At 41.2% G+C, this 16384-nt stretch overlaps 3 protein-coding genes across 3 annotated transcripts; 2 read left to right on the top strand and 1 right to left on the bottom strand.

Moving 5' to 3' along the window:
- Positions 1-36: 36 nt before the first annotated feature.
- On the bottom strand, positions 37-1606 carry LOC122011439 (serine/threonine-protein kinase AGC1-7-like). The gene is made up of 2 exons (XM_042567831.1): positions 1023-1606; positions 37-925 (listed from the first exon to the last, which is right to left on the bottom strand). Exons 1-2 carry the CDS (start codon positions 1592-1594, stop codon positions 37-39), a joined length of 1461 nt encoding a protein of 486 aa, XP_042423765.1. The 5' UTR covers positions 1595-1606.
- A 1452-nt stretch (positions 1607-3058) lies between these two features.
- On the top strand, positions 3059-8040 carry LOC122012613 (jasmonate-induced oxygenase 4-like). Its single transcript, XM_042569212.1, has 3 exons — positions 3059-3577; positions 5188-5509; positions 7589-8040. Exons 1-3 carry the CDS (start codon positions 3108-3110, stop codon positions 7829-7831), a joined length of 1035 nt encoding a protein of 344 aa, XP_042425146.1. The 5' UTR covers positions 3059-3107; the 3' UTR covers positions 7832-8040.
- A 5232-nt stretch (positions 8041-13272) lies between these two features.
- On the top strand, positions 13273-16106 carry LOC122007873 (pentatricopeptide repeat-containing protein At5g46460, mitochondrial-like). The gene has a single exon (XM_042563402.1). It carries the CDS (start codon positions 13368-13370, stop codon positions 15447-15449), a length of 2082 nt encoding a protein of 693 aa, XP_042419336.1. The 5' UTR covers positions 13273-13367; the 3' UTR covers positions 15450-16106.
- Positions 16107-16384: the final 278 nt, after the last annotated feature.

The raw sequence follows: 16384 nt of genomic DNA, 5'->3' as shown, positions 1-16384 counted from the left end.
ACCATTAAAGAATTAATTAAATTAAACATTGTCGTTCTAGAAATACTCAAAATCAAGATTCGAAGAATCGCTGGAATGCGCTTTGTTCCCGCTGTTCCCACCTGCAAGTCCACCCTCAGCGCTCTTCTTCTTCTCCTTGCTCCCAAACTGACTAAAGTTGACCGGATCAGGAACATGTGGAGGCGCTATGCTCCTCACCAGAGCCCAATTAATACCCTCAAAGAACGGATGCTGCTTGATCTCCGTCGCCCCTCTGTGGTAGGCGATCCTCCTCTGTGGATCCTTCACAAGCAGCCCCTGTATCAGATCCCTCGCCACCAGGCTCGCCAGTGGCGTCTCCGGGAACCTCAGCGGCTGGCTGACCACGTTTTGAAGCGTGGCCTTGTTGCCGGAGCCCTTGAACGGCGTCGTCCCATGCAACAGCTCGTACAGGAAGATGCCGAAGGTCCACCAATCCACCGCGCTGCCATGCCCCTCGCCGCGGATGATCTCCGGCGCCAGGTACTCGTGCGTCCCTACGAACGACATCGACCGCGCGTTCGTCGGCTCCGCCATGAACTCCAATTCGGCTATACCGTGGTTGTTGTTGTTGTTGCTGCTGCTGCTGCTTCCGATCCCAAAATCGGATTTGGACTTGCGGTTTTTCTTGGGTAGGATGCGGGGGAAGAAGGAGGACGGCTGGATGCAGCTCTGCACGGTCTGGTCGCCGTCGATCATCCCTGCGTTGACGACCTCGCTGCTGCTCGAGCGCGACGAGGATTTGACGAGCGTGGGGTCGACTGAGCAGCGCAGGGAGAGGTCGAAATCGGAGAGCATTATGTGCCCTTCCTCCCTCACCAGCACGTTCTCCGGCTTCAAGTCCCTGTATACAATCCCCAACATATGCAAGTACTCCAGCGCCAGTAGCACCTCCGAAGCATAGAATCTGATTCAGAAAGAGATCAATTGCAAGCTTGCTTCAAAGTTGGATGTTTTTTTTTTTGATCCGCCATACGAATGAATGATGATTAAAAAACTGAAACCTTGCGGCTTGCTCGGTAAAATGTTTGTTAGGCTGCTTCTGCCGGAGCGAATGGAGATTGCCACCGCTGCAGTACTCCATCACCAAGCAATAGAACTTCTCCGTCTCGAAGTGAGAATACAGAGTCGGCAAGAAGGGGTGATCGAGCATGATAAGGATTTCCCTCTCGGTTTGTGCTCGGAGGAGCTTGTTCCTGCTAGCAATCGACGCCTTGTCCATCACTTTCATGGCGAAGAAGGTACCAATTCCTCTGAGCTCGACGAGATACACGCTGCCGATGTCGCCGTAGCCGAGGCGTTTCAGCAGTACGAAATGGCCGATGCCGATTGGGGACTCCTTGGCGTTGACCAACTGAATGGCCTCCCACCGGCAGTCGCCGCCGGTATGGCGTCTGATGGGGGCGGAAGCGACGCTGTCGATGCTGTCGCTTCGGTTGCTGTTGTTGCTTCCGCGGCTGATGGAGTCGCTCAGCTTCGCGTCGCTGCTCTTGGCGGCGCCGGTGGTCATTGTAGTTGTTGTGGAGGTCGTCGTTGAATTACCGCAGGTAGAGGCGGAGGCGCTCTCGGAAATCATGGGTAGCCTGGAACCATTATTTGCGTGCTGCTGTTTTGGGCTCGGACATGCCGCTTTGGAGGCAGCGTCGGCAGTGCCGGTGCCGGACTTGAAGATTGGCTCCGTTTTTTTCTTGTTACGTGACGGTTTTGAAGCACCGCCGCCATTTCCAGTCCCGGAGTTGTTTCTTGGATCAATTCGTTTGTCGTCAAATGAAGTAGGTTCTTGTGATGTAGCATTGGTTTTCATGCCAGCTTCAGATAAAAAATTAAAGAAACGAGGATCAAGAATCAAGAATCAAGAGAAGAAGAATGTTGAGAATCTACGTATTATCATCAAAGTCAACCTGTTGATCTCGTCGATTCCGAAGCACAATTAATTTTAGGACAAGAGGAGAACCTTCGAGCTGCATACAACGACGGATTGTTGGGCGGTAAGAAGTAATTAACCGTCACCTACCGGTTAGGGGGGGAGGTTGATCGTATTTGTGGGGTTGGGAGAGGAAAGCGTAGAAGAGATAAAATCACAAAAGCGATTTGTTTCATCGAGATTAATTACTAAAATTAGGGATTGAAGATTGGAATAGCGAGCCTGGGATAGGATGATCGAATTAGGGTGGTAAATAAGTCGAACCGAGTCAAATTTTGGGATGTTCAAGTTTGTTTGATAAAATAATCATGTCGAGCCGAGCCGAGTTTAAAATAAACCAAGCTTTTGAAATGAATGTTCAAGTTTTACTTGGTTTATTTTTTATAAACTTGAGTTTATTTGAAACTTGGCTTGAGCTTGGTTAGTTTAGATATTATCAAGCTCTCAATTCGACCTTGGCTTAAGCTTGGTTCGAGCTTGGCTTGAGCTTGATTTGAGCTTGATTTATTTAGATGTTATAGCTCTCAATTCAAGCTTGTTTGATTGTTTAAAACTTTTAATTGTTTGATTGATTATTAAGATTGATAATTTAAATTTATTTATTTATTTTATTATTTATTTAGCATATTGAAAATAGTTTATTAATAAATATAGTTCGTAAACATTGTTCACGAATGTTATTTACGAACATTGTTCACGAACGTTGTTCACGAGTGTTAACGAGCTGAACACATATGTGTTTAAGTTTGTTTGTTTAACTTAACGAACTGTTCAAGATTGTTTGTTTAATTAATTTATGTATATTGAACGAATATAAATAAGCTCTTATCAAATCGAACACTAAATTTATTCATGAACGTTTAATTCATTTACCGTCCTATAACGAACTGTGAGGGAACATAACAAAAACTAAACGCGTATTTTATTATTACTATTTATTTTTATCGCCAAAACAGAAAAAATATATATTTCTTTTGTTTTATTGTCTAGAAATCACCATTTTTTCAAGCGGAACAAACTGGTGATAGAAAATTAAAGAAAATTCATTTTTTTGCATTTGTATTTTGTAAGCTTATATTTAATATAAACAAAAAAGGAAATAGTGTTATCTTATTTTCATGTTATCTATCAGGCACGACCTCTGACAGTCTGACAACGATCGGCGATGGAAGCGGTTGCGGAACCTCGGCGCGTTCAAACCCTCGTGGATGCGGGCATATCGCGGCTTCCTTCTCGATACATCCAGCCTCTGGAGCTCCGGCCCGACCCCCGCCGCTGCGGAATCGACGTCGGTGGCATTCCCGTTATCGACCTTAGCCTCTCTGCAGGCGACCCCGTTCCAGCCATCGCCTGCGCTTCCAGGGATTGGGGCGCCTTCCAGGTGGTGAACCACGGGGTCTCCTCACGGCTCCTGGAGGAAATGAAGTCTGTCGGGTCGTCTTTCTTTTCCTCCCCCATGGAGGCAAAGCTCCGGTTTGCGTGCGACCCCCGGTCTCCAGCTTCTGAGGGGTATGGAAGCCGCATGCTCTCGAACGATGATGGAGTACTTGATTGGAGGGATTATTTTGATCATCACACGCTACCGGTGTCTCGGCGGAACCCTAGCCGGTGGCCGGATTTCCCAATTAATTACAGGTTCAGATGAGATTGTTCTTCCACTCAGGTTACTTTATTTATTTATTTATTTGTTTGTTTTTTTAAGCATACTCAAATGACTTGAAACGCAGCCAAGAACATCCTTTTCGTTTACAATGAGTTTGGCTTGGATAAAATATAAATTTACTAATTACAACGAAGGGGCATCTAGTTTTAGGGATTTTAGGTTGGTATGGAAGAATTGGTTAAAGATCAATTGATGTTTATGAATGATATCTTAGTGATTTTTTTTAGGCGTTCTTGTAGATCATACTAAGATGAAATTGACTGTTTATTTTCAACTTCTGCAATATGCTGTGTACTTATAAAATTTCATGGTTAGTTGAAGGGTTTTTTTTTAGGGTTAATGTGCCAAGAGTTATGCCTCTTCATTAGCAGGGTTTTCATATGTCAATTTATGACACCAGATTCAAATTTATATGTACTGGGTTTAGACCTAGCTGTTAATAGAGAATTCCTTTTCTGGAATCTTGTATTACCACCCACTTTCTTTGAATTTATTTGAGGCCACTACGAAGCTGGTTTTGGTGGTAGTTAATTTGTTGCTCATGGTTGCTCAGAAATCACCTCTTAACATGTTTGATTTTTCAGTTGTTTAGGTTCTCATTATATCTGGAATTTAGTAGTACAAAAATGACCAATTAAGTTGTTTCATTCTGGTGTTGTAGTTTCACTAATCTAGATAGTTTAAAAGTTAATATCCTTTACCTATATGCTTTGTATCGATGTACCGTCAAGAAGATCTCAAGATGTCAAGCAAGGGCTTATTTTGGGTGAAGCCTTTAATGCTAATGGTAAGATTATAAGCAAATTAAACTGCTAGATACTCAAAGCTATTTGTTTCAATCTTAGTGGTCCATGTTAGAAAGCAATAGCTTTAGCAGTTTGGTTTTAGTTTTTTAGTTTACTTTTAGTTTGGAAGTTTGAACTGTATTAACATTACTTGGAAAAGATAAATCTCCTAGTTTTCTTGTTCTCAATATGGAGCTTCTCTTTAATGGAAAATTCAACATAACACAAGTTTTTCTTTGTCTTTTCATTTTGAAGGACAAAATTATATTACACATAGTAATTCTGTAGGAGAATTTTATAATTAAGAGCTTGAGAATTCTTCATTAATTAATAAATAAATTTAGTATTATACTATCATCATAACTGTAAAAAGGGCAGCCCGGTGCACGAAGCTCTTGCCATGCGGGGTCTCGGGGAAGGATCCATTGTACGCAGCCTTACCCTACTTTTTGCAAGAGGTTGTTTCTAGAATTCCCGAATCCTTTTGGTCACATGGCAACAACTTTACCATTACGCCAAGGCTCCCCTTCTATCATCATAAATGTGAATTTCATATTTAGGTTTATTAAGGGAGAAAAATATTTTTGGACTTTTATTAGTTTTCAAGTCTGTCTCTATGATGGACACTATATATCAGTGTTAAGAAATAGAAGATACCTTGTATTCCGTGGACATGCATTGCTATATTTTTCTATGAAATGAATTTGCAGTATTAAATCAGAAAACATCTTTCAAACTCACTTCTTATTGTAATAGGTTTGTGCAAATATTTAAACTATACTGGCTAATGTTTACAGGGATACTATACTAGAATATAGTGATGGCATAAAGAAACTTGCTCAAACGTTGTTACATATGATCTCCCAAAGTGTTGGTTTACCACCTTCTTATATTGAAGATGCAGTTGGAGAAGTATATCAGAATATAACAGTCAGCTACTACCCTCCTTGTCCTCAGCCAGAACTTGCGCTTGGTTTGCAATCCCATTCTGATATGGGTGCCATAACACTTCTGATACAAGATGATGTGCCAGGACTTGAGGTACTTAAAGATGATGAATGGGCAGTCGTGCATCCTCTATCTGGCGCTATTGTTGTCATTTTGTCTGACCAAACTGAGGTATTGCCTCTCACCCTCACCTTTGGTGTCAAAATAATATCATTTGTCCATAACTATAGTATTTGAAAGTTGAAGTTTGTTTATCTACTATAATCTGTTTTATTATAAAGAAAACTGAATAATTCTTGATACTTTTTTGATATTAATTGCAATTAATCAGCTTTCATTTCATGAGATTCAAAGGTATGGCTAAGGCACTTATGCATTTAAGATTTCTAGAAGCTTCCATGAACTGATCTCAATCTTTTCATACATTTGAACTCAAAGGTGGCAGACTATCCTCAATCCATGCCATTAACACAATTACCTGGAATCCTGTGATAAATTTCTTGCAATCTTTGTTGAACAGTTGAACTATTATTAGCACTATTTTTTATTTGATATTTTCTCTTAATTCTTTATCCGGTAATAAATCGAATTTTTCTGATAAATTCCAACTGTAAACCATTAGTCTTGGCACTTGTTCTAAAATCACCTATTACTTGAGGTTTTGTTTGCAAGTTCTAGTTTACCTTGCATAGGGTTGATTGTACAACCCCAACCAGCAACCAGCAGGTAGGTTTAAATACAAGAGGATCCCATCTTGGTTTCAGAATTGTTCGTACCTCCCTTGAATATTAGTCATGTTAGTACTAAAATCTCGCTTTGAGGTCACAGTTAACGAAATAGATATGTCAATGAAATAAAATATCCCTTGCTACTCATCAACATGATGAAACTATGTCAGCTTGAAAGTTAAAAGCATATCAATATGAATTGGACATGTAAGCATAAAGTGGGTGCCCTGGCTATAATAAATTTTATTTTAACATATATTTTAGTACTATTCAAATTATCAAATACAAATATCTCCTCAAATTATAATTAAAATAATGATATGGAAATAAAATTAATGCCAAGTAATCAGTTCTAAGCTGATTAGGAAGAGAGTATTATTTTATTGGCATAGGAGGGAACACACTTACTTAGATATCAAAAGAAGATTTACAATGCTGACTGTGCCTAGTTGCTAGAAACTTTCTTGAATGAAGGGACATTTAATTCAAGAAAAATGTTAGGGATGTGATTGTAACTATGCTATGACTACGAAATGAAACTGTGATAATGCTTTGATTTATCATACAGTATGAAGAATAGAAGACCTAGGAGGTCACCAGCCAATATAACTTTATGAGCTAGATGCATTGTTAATTTGAAGTGGAGTTGTAATGAGTTAGTTAGCATAATTTTTTGTTTATTTTACTTGCTTTGAAAGGCCTTGGTTTTACACCAACAAATTTAACATAGCTAGGTTATAATTGTTGTTTTCTTTGTACATTAATGATGGTTGATGCTTGGCACCGAATTTCAGTTCTTGGTCTATGCCAGATAACAGTCCATGCTAAGCTGTTATTGCAAGTGGTGACAGTAACTTAGGTGCCCCCAAAAGAATGTCCTAGAGGAACTTTTAGTGGTAAGATCATTTGGAACATAAGCTAACAACATTTTTCTAGCCATATTAGCTCTCACTGCAGGAATATGATTTTAATTGGTTCCAATTCTTGTAACGAGCTTGTTAAAATCATATCAACAACCTTAGTTCTAATGTAGTCTGGGAGAGGCTGAGTATTAACATTATTTGTGGATAAATGATAACGAGAGGGAGAGAAGAAAGCAAAGAATTTGATATTTAGAATATATTTAGTCTATCTTTAAAAATGATAAAATGCTATGTTATTTGAATTTTTTATTGTCGGGAATGTCATATTTCATGTCATCCATTTAGTAAGTGGTCGGAAAAGTTATCAAGACATTTGAAAAGTTGATGCAGAAGATAAATTTGTTAAATTTGAAAGGTTAGGGTACATTTATTAAAACACCACCCAACATATTTTAATTCCAGTGGAAACATATATTTTCCAGTCTCACATTTACACCAATTGCTTTACACAATAAAATGGGATAAGGTTTTTCCTTGTAACTTTTTACTATTCTCGTTCTTATGTTTTCCAGATGACTTCTCTCATTATAAAACTCCATTGTTCTCTTTACTTCAACGTGTGAACTTCAGAGTTTATTCTGATTTTGATTTTTCTGCAGGTGATAACTAACGGCCAATACAAGAGTGCTGTCCATCGGGCCATCGTCAATGATCATCGTCCCCGGTTATCTGTTGCTGCATTTTACGATCCATCAAAGACTAGGAAAATATATCCTGCTCCACAGCTTGTGACAGAGAATTCTCCACGCAAGTACCGGGAGGTTCTGTACGGTGATTACGTCTCTTCTTGGTACAGCAAAGGTCCAGAAGGCAAGCGCAATATAGACGCTCTTTTAATTTAATTCAACAGTAGGGAATCAGACTGCAATACGATTTATCCATGTAACAATAAATGCCTAACTACACCGATACAGTGTGTGGTTGACTTTATCTGCATACCAATCAGGATTATTGACGAAATATGGACATTACAGGGCAATCTGTCATTTCTAAGCAACATTAGAAATATTTGTTCTGAGCAATGTGTGATATGTGGTAGTCTCCAGTTACATTTGCTTCTTGTCTCTGCTGTGTTGTATTAGAAATATGCTCCTTTGTAATTCAGGAGACAAAATGTGGTATTCACACACGAGCAGCATGGTTTCGATCAAAATGTTTTATTATCATCGGGTTTCTCCTGATTTGATGATGCCGATCATTCTTCCTATGGGTCAGGGATGAACTGACAGAGACCCCGTGGGTCATCCGAGATGGCATGGGGTGGAAGTTGTTGCAAGGAGGTCATCGGGTCGAAACTTAGTGGCAACGGGGGAATAAATCTCCTATCCCTGTATCCCACCCGGTCCGTCCCATGTTAGTTCGGGTGTTACGATTTATCTTCCTAATAATGATCGTTGGTCCGATTGGTGGGGGTCCTAGGGGCGAGAGTTTCATCTTTTGCTGCAAGGGATGAACTGACAGAGTATGTCGAAGGTAAGGAAGGTCGGAGCATCCTTTTGTTAGGCAGTCAGTATGGCTGGCCATGTCCAAGTGTATTGTGGGTAGCGTCTATATTTTCGTTCAATCTGAACATTGAGTGTGATACTTACTATTGGTCACATTAGTTATAAGGTAGCTATTCTGCAATAATGCATTGTACATGTGGGAGAATGAATCTCTTTATTGTTGTTGTTCAATCAGAACAATGTGTGCGATGGGATTAGTCACGTACTTATGAAGATGACTCCTCAATTATTATTGCAGTAGAGTGTGTTGAATTTTATGGTAGTTTTGATGTAATCAATCAAGTTGGTTAGGTCCTGCGTTTTGTCTGATCTCTATGTCTGAGTGTGCAGGAACTTAGGAACACAGGAAGTCGAGCAGAAGACGTAGCTGGCGAGAAGGACGGCACGGGAAGGGATCCGACGGGCTAGGTGCGTCCGAAGGACGAGAGAGCTACGGAAGAGTACACCCGGTGGGCGAGAAGAACGTGCGCGGCGTTCGAGGGACGTAAAGCCGGGGAGGAAGCCTGCTCGAGGAGAAGGCCGGGAATTCGGTTCGGGTGAGTCCTATTCCGGTAGGCCGCAATCACCCAAGGAGCCGAATCGGAACAAGTCAACTGGAAGTTGACTTGTCAATGGTTCGGTCGACCGAACCCCTTGATCGGTCGACCGAACCCTTCTGTATCCGAAGCCAGCTGTTGGTGACACGTCAGAAGCCACGTCAAGCAGCCAACCGTTGGGGAACTGATCGGTCGACCGAACCTTCTGATCGGTTGACCGAACCTTCTGATCGGTCGACCGAACCGAAGTCTATCCAGAGACCAAGTCGAGCAATCTGATTGGGCCAACTCAACAGAAGACCGTTGGCAGATCGGTCGACCGAACAAAAGGATCGGTCGACCGAACCCAAGCTCGATCCACAGAGACTACACCTGGACGCGAAGCTGGGCAGGTACAGCAGGTTCGGTCGACCGAACCTGGGGATCGGTCGACCGATCTCTCTCGAGTCAAACTTGATCCCGAAGGATCAGGTGAACTAATAAGCTCGAGAACCCCTATATAAAGAGGGTCTCGGGTAGCTCTTAAATATATCGAAAACAGTGAACGAATACGAACGATTTCGAAATACAACTACTGTACTCTCATTTCCTAAGCAACAGTTCTGTGCTCTTCAAGTGTAAAAGGCTACTCTGCCTTCAAAGAAGGAGACATCTTTTAGTGCACTCTCTTACTGTCTTGGATTAACAACCTTCTTGGTTGTAACCAAGTAAATAGCTGAGTCTTATATTTCTGTTTATTTTAGTTCTGTTGAATTTCATAACTGTTGCATTATTATTTAAGTTGAAAACCTTGAGAATGGTTTAGTTTTTATTGTAGGTAATTCACCCCCCTCTTGCCGGTCTCCGCTGTACCAACAAGTGGTATCAGAGCCCAACAGTCTCAGAGGGACTAACCGCCATCTGAAGCACAAAGATCAGAACAATGGCAGGCGCAAACATCCATCCCCCGAAGTTCGACGAAGATTTCACTACATGGAAGCGAAAAATGGAGGTATTCTTTAAAACAGATTTTGATATTTTAATTACTATGAAATATGGTTTTGCAGCTCCTAAAGACAAAGAAGAAAACACGTGGAGCAAGAAGGAGCAAGCCGACTTCGTTGCCAACGGAAAAGCGGAATTCCACCTCCTCAGTGTTCTGCCACCTCAGGAGGTAAGCCGGATCGGAAGTTACAACTCCGCAAAAGATCTCTGGGAGAAATTCCTAGAGCTTCACGAGGATACATCCGAAGCGAAGCTAGCTAGGCGCGACATCCTCCGGAACCAGTTGACGAACTTCCGGATGAACCAAGGCGAGAAGGTAGCGCAGCTCCAAGCAAGGATCAAAGAACTGATCACGCAACTAACCAACCTTGGAGAAGAAGTAATGAACTGGGATTCCATCCGATACGCGCTCAACGCCTTCCCGAGGACTCGAGAATGGGCATCCTTAGTAGATGCGTACTACATCTCTAAGGATCTTGAGGTAAGTAGTTTAGAAAATTTGTTTTCAACTTTCGAACTTCACGAATCTCGAATTACAGAAAATCAAGTAGAAAAGTCGAACCTCAACATTGCCCTACGAGCTGAAAAGGACGATCCCGACTCCGAAGCGACGATTGACGAAAACGAAGCTGCGTTAATGGTAAAACGATTTAACAAGTTTTTTAAATCTAACCAATTTATATCGCAGTCAAGTAAACATCGTCAAAAGAGAAGGACAGTCCGTTGCTACAATTGCAACGAAGAAGGGCACATCAAGGAGGACTGCCCAAAATTGAAGTGCAAACAAAAGGAGAAGACAAAGATCAATTACAAGAAACCAAATTCCTCCAAGCACAAAAATTTGAAGGCGATATGGGACGACTCTTCATCCTCCGAGTCAGAAGTCGAAGAATTCTCGGGACTAGCATTGGTGGCCAACCACCTCTTTGAAGATAACTCAGACTCAGAGATGAGCATTGATCAAGGGGGAGAGACAGAAGAGGAAAGTTGTGATGAAGGGGGAGCTACCGACAAACAGGTAAGTAAGGTACGTGCCCTAAACCCTAAACAATCTTTTGAGTTTATTAAAGCTTTGTCTAAAGATCTATTCAAATCAGAAAAAGAAATTGCCAATTTAAAAATAGGTTTGAAAATTTTAAATTTGGAAAATGAGATTTTGCAATTAGAAAATACAAAATTAAAAAATGAAATTGAAAAATTGAAAAGTGATGCATGCTTAAAGAAATTTCCAAATTCAAAAATTAGGAATTATGAAAAATTAAACTGGTACATTAGAAACCATCAGGATCAACTTAGAAAAGTACCAAGAAACTATATACCCCCTAAGTATCTGGCTAACCCAGTAGGAAGGAACCTCTATTGGGTTCAAAAATCCGTACTTAATTAATCCTTTAAAATTAAAGGCTTCAAAAGAGAAAATTAAACATTGATTTTCCTAATGCGGCTTTGACTAGAAAGTGGTTGTTGCTCCAATAACCAAGAAGGCCTAGTGCATCGCCACTACCTGGAAGCCAAATTTAGAAATGAACTGTTTAATTAACATTTTGATAAAAGCATTGAAAATAAAATTGAATAGTACTTAGAAAAAATGTTTGGAACTTAGAAATTTTTTTTAACATAACCCAGTTTTTTTTCATTTACTTAGAAATTTGTTTAGATTTTTTTTTTTTGCTTAGAAAATTGTTAGTTGCATCTTGAAAAACATTTTGATACTTAGAAAATTTTCATTGAAAATCTTTTTGTCCCCGTTTTTGCTGTGATCAAAGGAGGAGAATAAAAGATAAGTTCAGTTTGGGGGGATCTAAAATTTTTTTTGTATATATTTTAATGTTACAATGTAGTTCAAAATTGTAAATTTATGCCTGAATTGTTAGTTTAGTAATTTTCTTTAAATTACTATTTGTTTGGTTTACCCCTAACTTGAACTTGGTTGATGCACATTAAAAAGGGGGAGATTGTTGAACCCCGTGGTAGTTTTGATGTGATCAACCAAGTTGGTTAGGTCCTGCGTTTTGTCTGATCCCTGTGTCTGAGTGTGCAGGAACTTAGGAGCACAGGAAGTCGAGCGGAAGACGCAGCTGGCGAGAAGGACGGCACGGGAAGGGAGCCGACGGGCTCGGTGTGTCCGAAGGACGAGAGAGCTGCGGAAGAGTACACCCGGTGGGCGAGAAGAACGTGCACGGCGTTCGAGGGACGTAAAGCCGGGGAGGAAGCCTACTCGAGGAGAAGGCCGGGAATTGGGTTCGGGTGAGCCCTATTCCGGTAGGCCGCAATCACCTAAGGAGCCGAACCGGAACAAGTCAACTGGAAGTTGACTTGTCAATGGTTCAGTCGACCGAACCCCTTGATCGGTCGACCGAACCCTTTTGTATCCGAAACCAGCTGTTGGTGACACGTCAGAAGCCACGTCAAGCAGCCAACCGTTGGGGAGCTGATCGGTCGACCGAACCTTCTAATCGGTCGACCGAACCGAAGTCTATCCAGAGACCCAGTCGAGCAATCTGATTGGGCCAACTCAGCAGAAGACTGTTGGCAGATCGGTCGACCGAACAAAAGGATCGGTCGACAGAACCCAAGCTCGATCCACAGAGACTGCACCTGGACGCGAAGCTGGGCAGGTACAGCAGGTTCGGTTGACCGAACCTGGGGATCAGTCGACCGATCCCTCTCGAGTCAAACTTGATCCCGAAGGATCAGGTGAACTAATAAGCTCGAGAACCCCTATATAAAGAGGGTCTCGGGTAGCTCTTAAATATATCGAAAACAGTGAACGAATAAGAACGATTTCGAAATACAACTCCTGTACTCTCATTTCCTAAGCAACAGTTCTGTGTTCTTCAAGTGTAAAAGGCTACTCCGCCTTCAGAGAAGGAGACTTCTTTTAGTGCACTCTCTTACTGTCTTATATTAACAACCTTCTTGGTTGTAACTAAGTAAATAGCTGAGTCTTATATTTCTGTTTATTTTAGTTCTGTTAAATTTCATAACTGTTGCTTTATTATTTAAGTTGAAAGCCTTGAGGAGGATTTAGTTTTTATTACAGGCAATTCACCCCTCTTTTGTCAGTCTCTGCTGCACCAACTGAGCGTACAAGATCATGGTACTCTTCTTTGAGAGGTTTAAGTGTATAGTTGAGTTTAAAAAAAATTGTTCCGTTTGATTAAGATGGATTAACATATAATAAAAAAATCGATCATGGATTAATGAATGCTACTTCTACATATAAAAAAAATATATCGAACAAATATCTCTAACACTGGTTTAATTATTCTATCTCCTGGATGCAGCTTTGATAGAAGTTTGATAACGCGGAAGAAAAATCTAGCAGTACAACGGGCACCGAGAATGAAATTATGAAAAGGTTTCCTGCGATTACTGCGAATCCAAAAGTTGCCTCCTTCCGTTCCATCCCCGCTGCGACCCAACCATGGAAAGAAAGCGGTTCTCCCTGGAAGTCCACACTCTTCCGCCTCCTTCAGAGCCACGAAATCGACGAAGCCGCCCGCTTCTTCGCCAGAATTCCTTCTCCCGGCGTCCAACTCTACACCATGATGATCAACGGCTACTGTCGAATCAACCGCCTCGATCAGGCCTTCAGACTGTTCGAGCGAATGCCGGCGAGAGACGCCGCTGCATGGAATTCCATGATCAAGGCAGCCTTAGATTGCGGGGAGTTGGATCTCGGACGCAAGCTGTTCGACGAAATGCCGGGCCGAAATGTGATCTCCTGGACGACGATGGTAAATGGCCTATCGCAGTTTGGTCGGGTTGATGCAGCAGAGGACCTGTTCTTCAGGATGCCACTGCGGGATACTGCCGCATGGAATGCCATGATCTCAGCATATTGTGACAATGGGAGAGTGGCCGACGCCCGTTCAATGTTCGATAAAATGCCTCAACCAAATCTGATTTCTTGGACCGCCATGATTGGAGGTCATGACCAGAACGGGGAGAGTGACAAAGCACTGTGCCTTTTTAGTGAACTGTGGATGACCCGCATGAAGCTGACGCCAAGAACCTATGCTTGTATCTTAACGGTATGTGCCAATGCATCGGAATTACAACTAGGCATCCAGCTTCATGCCCATCTTGTAAGAACAAGCTATTCATTGGATCCATTTGTTTCTACTTCACTGGTCAACCTTTATGCTAAGTGCAAGCAGATTGAGGATTCAAGTAAACTATTCACCGAGAAGCAGGAGAAGGATGTCGTTTCTTGGACAGCTCTTATCACTGGTTATGGACTGAATGATAGACATGAGGATGCACTCAAAGAATTTGATAAGATGACAGCATCTCCAGTTCGGCCGAACCAGTCCACATTCACCAGTGCATTGAACTCCTGTTGTGGATTACAAGCTCTCGAAAGGGGGAAAAAGATCCATGCAACTACTGTTAAACTGGGTCTGGATCTTGATATGTTTGTGAAAAACTCTCTGATTGTTTTGTATTCCAAATGTGGAGATATAGATGATAGTTTGACTCTGTTTAATTGTATGGATAGGAGGAATCTTGTATCCTGGAATTCTATCATAATGGGATGTGCTCAGAATGGATATGGCTCATTCGCGATAGAGCTATTTGATGACATGACAAAGCTCAATGTGCAACCAGATGAGATAACATACACAGGTCTTCTGACTGCTTGTAGCCATTCCAGAATGCTCGAGAAGGGAAGGAACATTTTCCATATGCTGGAACGTGATCCTTCAGTTGAGGTTAAGCTTGAGCACTATTCTTGTATGGTAGACATTTTAGGCCGTTGTGCAATGTTTGAAGAAGCAGAAGAACTCATTAGAAACATGCCGATGGAACCAAATGCCACGATTTGGTTAGCTTTACTCAGTGCTTGTAGAATTCATGCTAACATCGAAGTTGCTCGTAGAATTTCAAAGAAAGTGTTTGATATCGACCCTGAGAACAGTGCAACTTATGTTTTGCTGTCAAACATATATGCTTCAGCTGGACAGTGGAACGATGTATCACAAACTAGACTAATGATGAGAAGTAGAGGCATCACAAAGGTACCGGCTGCAAGTTGGATTACACTGAAGGGGATGAGGCATGAGTTTGTTTGCGGAGACCGGTCTCACCCTATGGCCACAGAGGTATACAAGAAGCTTGATTGGCTGGTAGGTAAATTGAAGGAACTTGGTTACATTCATGATACAAGATTCGCCTTGCACGATGTCGACGATGAGCAAAAGGAGGCTGTGCTAGCTTATCACAGTGAGAAACTTGCACTGGCCTTTGGTCTAATTAGTACTGTGGAAGGTAGCACGATAAGAATCATAAAAAATCTTAGGGTGTGTGGTGATTGCCACTCGGCTATTAAACTAATATCGAGAGTTGTTAGGCGCCGGATCGTTTTGAGGGATTCAACCCGTTTCCATCATTTCAGGGATGGGTTTTGTTCTTGTGGAGATTGCTGGTGACCTTGGTTATAGCTTTTGGTCATTACAGAACTATATTGGCTTAATTCTATAATGCTTGCTTTCTGCTATTTAACTTGGAGAATCAGAAAAATAAGGGAGTAATATCTGCAAAGAACCATTATCAGATTAATGTTAATGGTCTGTAAATGTATGTTTAATTACTCATGGATGGCCTGAAAAAGGCTGTTCGAATTGAGGTACTGTAACATCAACAGATCGTCTGCCAGGATCAAGTACCAGTTGATACCTTGAGCCATCATTTAGCTGATGCGGTTGTACTTTATTATCTCAAAATGCAGGTTCAAGGGGCCACAGGCTTGACTACATCAGGCGATGAGGGTTCATGCCAACCGGTGAAGAATTATTGTCTCATGTTCAGATGGAGCTACGATTTGGAATGAACAAAAACGATGTAGGTCAGGCTGAGTCCAACTCAACAAGCTAGATTTGGGCGAGCGAAATTGATATAGATTCGGACTATGATTTATCTATCAGTTACTCTTTGATCGATTCATTCCAAACACTATCGTGATCAGGGATCATAGTCATGGGATGAGGCTCTTCAACTCAAATTCAAATGCTCCTCATGATATGCATATACAAAATGTGGTGTCTTAATTTAATATTTTTAATAAATAAATAAATAAATATTTTATACACTCATGTAGAAGCTGTCTTGTATAAGTCATATTCCATCTAACTTATATCCCTGTTATATTCATAAGGCTCTTGGGTGTTAGTATACTTTAAAAATGATTTTAAAAATTTAATGTTCTAATGTTAATGTGAATCTAACTTCCTCTTGTGCCACAGGTTATCTTTCTAATGAAACAAGGCACATGTTATCTTTCTAATGAGACAGTGCGTTTATCCTATATAAAAATAATACAATTAATTTTTTAAAAAGTAATTAATATTTTTTTAATTGTTGATAA

This window comes from Zingiber officinale, chromosome 8A (assembly GCF_018446385.1).
Source record: "Zingiber officinale cultivar Zhangliang chromosome 8A, Zo_v1.1, whole genome shotgun sequence".
Lineage (NCBI taxonomy): Eukaryota > Viridiplantae > Streptophyta > Magnoliopsida > Zingiberales > Zingiberaceae > Zingiber > Zingiber officinale.
Note: the sequence above shows the minus strand (reverse complement) of the source record. Positions and strands in the feature narration are given on the sequence as shown.